This window comes from Marmota marmota, unplaced genomic scaffold (genome assembly GCF_001458135.2).
Source record: "Marmota marmota marmota unplaced genomic scaffold, marMar, whole genome shotgun sequence".
Lineage (NCBI taxonomy): Eukaryota > Metazoa > Chordata > Mammalia > Rodentia > Sciuridae > Marmota > Marmota marmota.
The window spans coordinates 3,028,943-3,038,384 of record NW_025999944.1 but is presented as its reverse complement, the minus strand read 5'-3'; the positions used below and the strand labels follow the sequence as shown (position 1 = coordinate 3,038,384).

Sequence of the window (9,442 nt, the reverse complement as noted above, 5' to 3'; positions counted from 1 at the left end):
TTTTTTTTTTTTTTTTTGGTACTGGGGACTGAACTCAGGGGCACTCAACCACTGAGCCACATCCCCATTCCTATTTTGTATTTTATTTAGAGACAAGGTCTCACTGAGTTGCTTAGTGCCTCGCTTTTGCTGAAACTGGCTTTGGACTCCTGATCCTCCTGTCTCAGCCTTCGAAGCCGCTAGGATTACAAGCCTGTGCCACCACGCTGGGCATTATTTGACTTTTTAAATTAAATATGTGGTAAATAAAAATAAGATTCTTTTTTTTTTTTAATACTTTTTTTTTTTTAATATTTATTTATTTTTTTAGTTCTCGGTGGACACAACATCTTTGTTTGTATGTGGTGCTGAGGATCGAACCCGGGCCGCACGCATGACAGGCGAGCGCGCTACCGCTTGAGCCACATCCCCAGCCCTAAAAATAAGATTCTAAAAACTTTTTAGAAAACAACCACTACAGAAAGGTTGTGTTAGTATACACTTCTAATAGCTATATTAATAATTAGGAATAATTGTGTTTTTTATACAACGGTATTTAAATATTAAATAACAATTTAAAAATTATAAGGTAAACATAATAATTCATGTGATGATTTAAAATATAATCAAGAAAGTAGAGGACACAAACTTAAGTGGGGGGCAAATCTTGGATAAAGGCACTCTAGTGACTGCTAACACCATGAGCAGACACCATAAGTCCTCCAGGGGCTTTCTATCACCTTAAGTGGAAAGTTGAGCAAATAGCCAACAGGCAATAGAAAAAGCAAAGGGAAGTGTGCAACCCAGTCAGTGTTCCTCAGTATGCAGCTGCAGCATGTGGCTCCCTCATGACACCTGCTGGCTGTGAAAAGGAACAGACCTAGAGCTGTTCATGGAAGTACATCTTTTCATTTACACTTTCTTTATGCCTGCTCTAGTCCTTCAGCCTGAAATCCTCAGGAATATTAGAAATTATGTACCAACAGGAGGCTTTGAAAATTCTCCACCCTCTCTCACAAGGCAAACTGGGACAGGCTGACTCTCCCAAATGACTCAAAGATTCCTTAGGAGAAAATGTTCTACACGTACACAATAATGATGGCAAAATGCCATTCTAAAGGGCTCTAGATATCCAGATTTACATGTGTTGACACAAATTCTACATCTACCTGTATTTCTACTGCAGCCACTATAAGGATTCTGCAATCGCAACTCCTCCTCCACAAAGCTTTCTTGGCTTCCAGGACCTCTAACCACACTTAACATCTCTCATCTCTCTACTTGTACAGCACTTGCTATTCGTAGGACTTCGTTTTGTCCACACTTCTTTGGGGTGATTATTATGAATATTTACTGAGCAGCTACCATGCTTTAAATTCTATTTATTCTTGTTTTTTTTTTTTTTTAAAGGTGCGAGAATGGTATCTGGGGAATTCTCTCGCTGAGCAACATCCTCAGCCCTTCTTACTTATCTTTATGTATTTATTTATTTTGTCCAAACTTTTAAAAATTGATTTTATTTTTTAGATAAGTTTTAGGTTAACAACAAAATTGACATATACATTTCACACAGGGTAGAATGTGGCCCCACAAAGAGAAGCCCCCAGTGAACAGTAAACTAACACAGAAGGAAGAGACAGGGTAGGGACGTCCCCAGCACAGCTGCCTGAGGTCAGCTCACTTGTGTGAACCAGAAACAGGGCAGCACTTCACTATAAGAAATGTGCAAAGCCACACTCAGCAGAGTTGCACAGTGCAAAACTTGCACAATCTATGTAGCTGCTTGGCTATAGGTGTTTCTTAGTAACCCAATTATCAGGTTCTCTGATATGATAGAAATAAAAGCAAATTTGGTCAGTAGATCTGCATTCTTATCTATTATATCAACCATGACTCTTGATACTGTGTTAACTCTTGTTATTGTGTTAATGTAACACAGGGAGGTAACATCCTCCTCCATACATTAGGAAGATGCTAGAAGAACAAGTCGAAGTTACCTATGACAAATTTATGAGTTACTAGGTTATACTGTGAACTACTTCACCATTACATCATGCCCAAAGTCAATATCCTAAATTCATTACAAGTGAAAATTGTTTCAAAACACGTTATTTTATTTTGCTGGGTTTGATTTTCTCTTCTTCAAGATGTGATAGTCTTGCTTGCATTGATTCTGCCTTAAGGTAACCATTTTTGGTCTTGTTTGTTTTACTACTGTCAAATGCCTCATACAGAAAAATGGACATGAGCCTCTCTAGAGCTGGGGATATAGCTTAGTTGGTAGAGTGCTTGCCTCGCATGCACAAGGCCCTGGGTTCAATCCCCAATACCACACGCACACACACACACACAAACACACACACAAAGAAGTTTCATCAAGCTACACCTTGAACAGACATTGGTATAGATTACAAAGGGAAAGGGAAAGGAAAATAAAATAAGCAAGCAGCACATGAAGATTAAAGGCAGGAACTTTAGTCAAGCTAGCTCTTGACTACTGAAGCAGAGTCATCCAGCCCAGGAGGGCAGTGTCTGCAGTAGGCTGAAGGAGGATCTACAGAAGCTCCAGTGGTACCAACTGCCAATTCCTGAGTGCCCCGTGTGGCCATAACTCAGGACTTCATATAGTCCTCACACAGTGGCCAGTTTTTGCAACTATGCAAGTTAGTTATCAAACCACGAGCCTCTTCTGACATCTAAGAAATCTGAGGTTCAAGGAGGTTAAGTAATGATAAAGCTAGTTTGTTAAAGGCTGAGATTTTACCCTAGATTGGCCTGACTTCAAAGCTGTCTCTTCCAAAACATCCCAGCACCCCAGAAGGAAAGCAGCTGTGCTTTCCAAGCTTAAGGCACACCAATGCTGTTTCCTCCAGTTCTTTGCTGTGGTCTTACCTCCTTCACCTTGATGTTCCACACACTGAGGATCAGTGCTCTCCTAATCAAGAAAGCTCAACTCAGCCAAGCACAGTGATGCACACCTGTAATCCCAGGAGCTCAGATGGCTAAGGCAGGAGGATCGCAAGTTCAAAGCCAGCCTCAGCAACTTAGCAAGTCCCTAAGCAACTCAGCAAGACCTTGTCTCTTAAAAAAAAAAAAAAAAAAGGGCTGGGGATATGGCTAAGTAGTTCAATCTGATAAAGCAAGCTAGCAAGCTAGCTCAACTTAGTGCTGGGGGCTTAGCTCAGTGGTAGCATGTGCTTGTGTGCTGGGTTTCATGCCCAGCACAACCAAAAAAACAACAACAACAACAAAAAAGAAAAACACCAAAACGAAACTCAGCTTCTCTTTATTTTCTTCCTTTACTTGTGAAGCCAAAAAGGCTAACTCCTAAAGCAATGTTTTTCTTTTTAAACTTTAGTTCCGATTCATTAGTGGGCCACAAAATGTTGAGACTACTTTTTTTTTTTATAAACGAAATAAAACAGAAATAGAGGGCTAGACTTGGTTTGCAGATCAATGGCAGAACACCTACCTAGCACATGCAAGGACTTTCCCCATCACCAAAAAAAAAAAAGAAAGAAAAAAAAGAAAGAACGTAGAGGGCATAGCAAATAGTACAGGTATTTTCCGTAAATTTTTGTTCTAGTAAAAGGAATATGTACAGCAAGATATAAATTTTTATGTACTTCATACTGAGGAAAGTAGTCAACAAGTTTAAAAAAATTGTTAACATTTCATGACTTGGAAAGAACATCTTCAACCAACAGATAAGTTTCCATGAATCGTTAAATTGTTAAAAAAAAAAAAAAAACACCACAGAAAATGCTTTCTTCAAAGTCCAAATCACAAGCCAGGTGCGATGGCAGTGGCTCAGGAGATTGAGGAAGGAGGTTCACAAGTTCAAAGCCAGCTCAGCAACAGCGAGGCGCTAAGCAACTCAGTGAGACCCTGTCTCTAAATAAAATACAAAATAAGGCTGGGGATGTGACTCAGTGCCCCTGAATTCAATACCTGGTTCTCCCTGCAAAAAGTCCAAATCACTATTTTTTATTTGATCTAAATTAGTACATGCTAACATGATTCATGTTACTCTAAGCCAAATGACACCACAAGACTCTTAAGTTTCTAATCAGCTATACAGTCAAATTAATTCTAATATTATCTGATATGATTAAATTCTAGGAGGAGTTCCTTAAAATGGGTGTGATACATTCTCAAAAGCTGACTTATCAAAGTAGTTGAAAACTCATACCCTGTGCAATCTAAAGAAAACTGATCTCATAGAAGGAAGCATAGGTCACCAGAGACTGGGGAAGATAGGAGAGATTGGTCAACAGATGCAATGGATAAGCTATGTAACCCCTATTTGATCATTATACAATGTATACATGTATTAAAATATAACACTGTGCCCATAAATATGCACAATTATTATCTGTCAATTAAAAATTTAAAAATTAATTAAAATTTAAAAAGAAAACTCATCCAATAAATGGGGGTCCAGGGACAACAACACTTACCTGCTGGAAATTTCAAAATCAAATGCTTTTGAAAACTTACTTTCATATTTATCCTTTCCCATGTAAATAGTGTAAGCAGATGAATTAACTATGACAAAACAAACATAAAAAAATTAGATACTTTTATCATCAAAAACCTGTTTCATGGGGAAAAGAAGTGATAAATGCTCAGATTAGGGGTTGGCAAATCATGGCCCATGGGTCAAATCTGGCCCACCACCCATTTTTGGATAGCCCTCTAACTAAGAAAGACTTACATTTTTAAAGGGCTGACAAAAAGGAAAACAAAGATTAAGCTCTAGAGACTGTGTATGGCTCAAAGAACCTAAAATATTTACTATCTAGCCCCAAAATGAAAAGATTATCAATCATTATTAAACGATCACTTTCCCACTTTCTAAGGAACATAGTTCAATGGCAATTTCCCATACCTTTCTTTGCCTTCCTTAAAAGTTTAAAAAAATTAAACAAACTACACCACAATCATTTAAAGACAGTTTCCTATACTTGGCCAACTTTTATTTAGCATAATAATATGCCCCAGCTATGCCTCAGACAAACCAATTCCCACTACCAGGGCATAGTGGTGAGCATCTGTGTTTTTGAAAGACTTCCAAGTGGATCCTAATATGAAGTCAGGGTTAAAAAACATTATCCTAAATCAAACAGAATATTCTGGGTATGTTTAAGAATGCCATTTTTCTTACTGAGGTAATGTGTTTTAATACCGGCATCCTTGATCAGGAATAAAACAAGTTTTCTGTGAAACTGCAACCGATACTGGGTTTCTAAACTTGTTTGATCCCACTGGATCTAAACTTATAAAGTAATATTCAGTCTACAAAGCCTGAGAGAGTTTGTGGGTGCAGGGTTGGTTGGGCTGGAGAATTTAGAGAACAGAACACACACATATATGTAAGCTTGAAAGATCAGGAAGCAATACTCTTTCATATAAATCCTTATATCAGAGATTGCTTGTTCTTCTTAAATTATCAATACTAGTTGCTTTTCTTAGGGAGGGAAAACTCCCAATTCCACCGGTTAGCATTTGTTATGACTATAGTCCATAGCAGTTGAAAGACAACTTAAAAGAGGGAATGTTTGCATTGACTAGTTGACAGGAACACCTACTTGTCTGATGGAGCATTATATTAGTGCAATAAGGCCTCAGCATATCATGTAACAAATGAAGACTGGGAATAAAACTAAACTGTTTCTCAGGTCCCCTCTACACAGCCTGGCAATATTTAATGTGTATACTCTTATATTTCCATAATGTTACTGCTAGGAGTACATTCTACCGAAATACTCCACCAGGCAATGATGTTCATGCTATAACCTAAGAATAGCAGAAACTGGTTAAATATATTATAGAATGTCCTTAAAATACCATGGGCCCATTAAAGAAGAAATTAAGTGGCAGAACAGTATTTCTGTGAATCTAGATGTAAAAATCAATTTGTAAAAAATAAATGAATATATCATGGTGTCCACATACAGATGTTTACAAATATATGTTTATATATACATTTTGTTTATGTGTATGAATATACATAAGTTAATAACAGTTACCTTGGGTAGCTTGCTTATAAAGTATACACAGGGCCTTTGTAACTGGAACAAAAATAATTTTTAAAATAACTGAAATAAAAGTTACAACTTAGGCCAAGCTAAGTTAGAAACAAAAAAATGAGAGGAATGTCTTGATGGTTCATCTATTAAAGAGGTGATTAGGAATATGACTGCATCAAATTCATACTACAAAGCATTCTGCAAAATAATTCTTCAATTCAAAATTCAAGACTATCTGATTTATGGGCCCACAGACTACCTATACTTGCTAGAAATACAGTAAGACAAATATTTCATTGTTCCATTATAAAAGAGTATATAAAGAATAAAAATCACGCAGACTCTAGCTAAAGATACCACTGTTGGAAAGGGAAAAACAACAACAACAACAAAAACCTTCTACAGATTTCCCATTTTTATGCAGTTAACCTTTAGCTGGTTGAAATAACCTTTAGCTTATGCATACCAACTCATTTCTGACTATTCTGTATGTTCAACTTTTTTTCTATATTGGCAATATGTAAAGTTTTACCATAATTTTCCTAGAAAAGTTATTTTCACATTAACTTGACAATTTTTAATGATCTGCTGCCAACTTTAATTTTATTAGAATTAGCCCAAATATTTTTCCAACAGGAAGCAGTTCTGACCTTAAAATGGAAGTCATTGACATAACAGGATCCACAAATCTGCCAAAGTATGCTGTTCTACTGAGGGCTCTTGTGCATACACAATTAGCACTTAAAAGGAGTTTAGAATATTTTAAAGGAAATAAAGCAGCTAGTGTGAAACATATTTAGCAGCCTTTATTCCCTGACTGTATTGTTTATTCCGCTGTGGGTCTAGAATGGATGCCTATTGTGTTGGGGAGTCTCATGAGTAAAGAAGCCATAAAGAGTGAACTTATAATACCTCAAGAAGGATGAAAATGCTCAGCAGCTTACAATACTAGTATTGTAGTTTTTATTTATTTACAGGTTTAAATACTAATAAGATTCAAAAGATCAAATCTACAGAGGCAGAGAAATAGCTTACGGCAGGCACAGAAATCTAAACTGTGAGAAAAGTAACGATGTGACAATATGATGGAATGGGACAAGCAGAGGGCTGGAAGTTATAACTTCCATGGGCTTCAATTTTCCTCATCTCTAAAAGCAAAGTACACCCTATCAAAACCCATGCAAACAATATAGTGCTAACTTAAAGCTCACTTTTTAATTCACATAGGAGAGAAGCCTTTATATGTAAGCAATATATGTATGTTCCACTTACTATCAAAGGCATGCATGAATTCACACTGGAGAATATGTAAGTAATGAGGGAAAGTCTTCACTCAATCCAGTCCTTTCACATGCTCAAAAGAATTCACACTGGAGAGGAACCCTGAATAAAGAATGTGGGATGCTTCACTATCACAAGACTTTTTCAGTACTCCTGAGAATGCCAAGGGGAGAGAACTTATATTAACACAAAGCATGTGGGAATGACTATAGTCAGGTCTATTCAATTCACAGATGTAAAGGAACGTACTACCTTCCACAGAAGAGATATGCAAAAGTCTTCAGTGATTACTTGTAAAAATGCACACTACATTGAAAATCTGAGAATGTGAAAAATACAAGACAGTTGTCAGTTGTAACAAGTAGTTTCAATATCTCCTGAAACTTCCTAATGTAAGGAAGTCATATTGAATCTAAGTGGTAGGAAGAGCCTGATACAAAGTAATTCGTAGGGGCTGGGGTTTGGCTCAGCGGTAGAGCACTTGCCTAGCATGTGTGAGGCACTGGGTTCAATTCTCAGCACCCCATATAAATAAATGAAATAAAGGCCAATTGACAACAAAGTAATTCGTATAGAAAGAAATGACAGAAGTTTTATATATGTATGTATAAGTATACACACACACATACATAATATATAGTGTGTGTGTTTAGCAGTGGTTCATTCTTGAAGTACATCTCTGGAGAATACATTTCCTCATTTTTACTTGTGAAAAGAAACATGACAGTGGCATCATTCCATAAGCATTGTTTAAACAAGAGTGGATGACTTTTATAGGTCATGTTTATTTTACTCAAAGCAGGTAATAAAATTGGGATTAACCCAGAAAATAAAATAGAAGGTCCCCTTTCACAAGTAAGCATGGGGTAGCAAGAGAGTGCTGTAAGTAAGACATAAAATGCCATTATCTGACTCAACATTTATTGAGAACAATTATGAGTCAGGCACTATGCGAAGTCAGGCCCCTGTCCTCCAGGGGCTTACACTCTACGTCAAACTGAGAGCATTTAACGCCATGAGACAAATGCGGTGCAAAAGGAATATGTGGGATGTTAAGGGGGTCCCAGAAGAGATAGACAATTCCGGTGTGGACGCTAGGCATCTTGGGAAAGATATTCAGAGCTATCTTATTAGAATAAGAATTAACTGGGGGTTCATTCTAGACAAAAGGAACAACATGTGCAGCGAAACTAAATGGAGCTATACCATTTTGGCAAGCACCTTTTCCTTGCCTGCCAAAACCAAATCAGGAGCATGGTGTCACTTTTCAAAAACCGGAACATCGACTCTTGCCCAGTGAGTGGCTGCTATCGACATTCCAGTCTACTGCTCCGCGCTGCGTCCCAGGCCCTTCCTACAGAGTAAGGTGCATTTCCTGTAATAGTCGCTGACCGACGTCTCCTTCTCAATGGGAAGCACTGCCAGATTGCAGCCAGGACGAAGGCCACAGGAGCAGGGGAGAGGCTCGGCGTGCGGGGACGTGAAGATGCCCACGAACTCTGCCCAACTCCAAGGAGCACCGGGAGGTCTCAGACTGAGGAACGAGAACGATTCCTGGCCGCAAAGACCGCAAGGGCACAGCCCCTCCGCGCCCTCCAGCCCTGACCTGGGGACACCCGGGGACGCCAGGGTAGCCGAAGGGACCAATGCGCAGGGGGACCGAAGGGGCGCCGTCGCCGAGGAGGCGCCACAGGACCACGTCCATGGAAGCGGCAGCCTCCACAGCCAGCTGCCGGCAGGGACCCGCGAAGGCGCGGCGCCCACTCACCGCTGCTGCTAGTGAAGTAGAACACCATGATCCCGACGGCCGTGCGACCAACCCAGAACCCAGCAGCAGGACTCAATTCGCGAAGCTCAGGACACCAGAAGCGCGGCGCCCGCCTGCTCCCCGGAACTCCCGCGCGCACTTCCGGCGGACGTAAGGTCGCGTCATAACGCCGTCCCGTGGGCGCCATCTTTAATCCTGGCGCGGCGGCGTGGCATTAGCCGGGCGCCAATCACCTGAGGGTTGAGGAAGGGAGGAGGGAGGCAGAACAACTTGAGGTTAGAAAACTCGACGTCTTCTTTAAAGTCTAAAAGGAAAAATGCTATTGGCAGATCTTTCCAGAGCCTACGTCCAGTGCGCATTCATATCTAGAGGGATATTTATA

General features: G+C 39.5%; 1 protein-coding gene across 8 annotated transcripts in view; it reads right to left on the bottom strand.

The window, feature by feature from the left end:
- Positions 1–9,221, bottom strand: part of Ccdc25 (coiled-coil domain containing 25) — a 36,045-nt gene extending 26,824 nt beyond the window's left edge. The window contains exons 1-2 of one of the 8 annotated variants that reach the window (XM_048801526.1): positions 9,061–9,221; positions 4,480–4,527 (exon numbers count right to left, since the gene is read on the bottom strand). In XM_048801526.1, coding sequence (XP_048657483.1) covers positions 4,480–4,527; positions 9,061–9,088 — 76 coding nt within the window. In that variant the 5' untranslated portion in view covers positions 9,089–9,221. Of the gene's footprint in view, positions 1–4,171; positions 4,307–4,439; positions 4,459–4,479; positions 4,528–7,283; positions 8,472–8,513; positions 8,814–9,060 lie in introns of those variants that run through there. The other 7 variants (XM_015499440.2, XM_048801525.1, XM_015499443.2 and 4 more) reach the window with 7 other exon arrangements.
- Between the last annotated feature and the right edge of the window lie 221 nt (positions 9,222–9,442).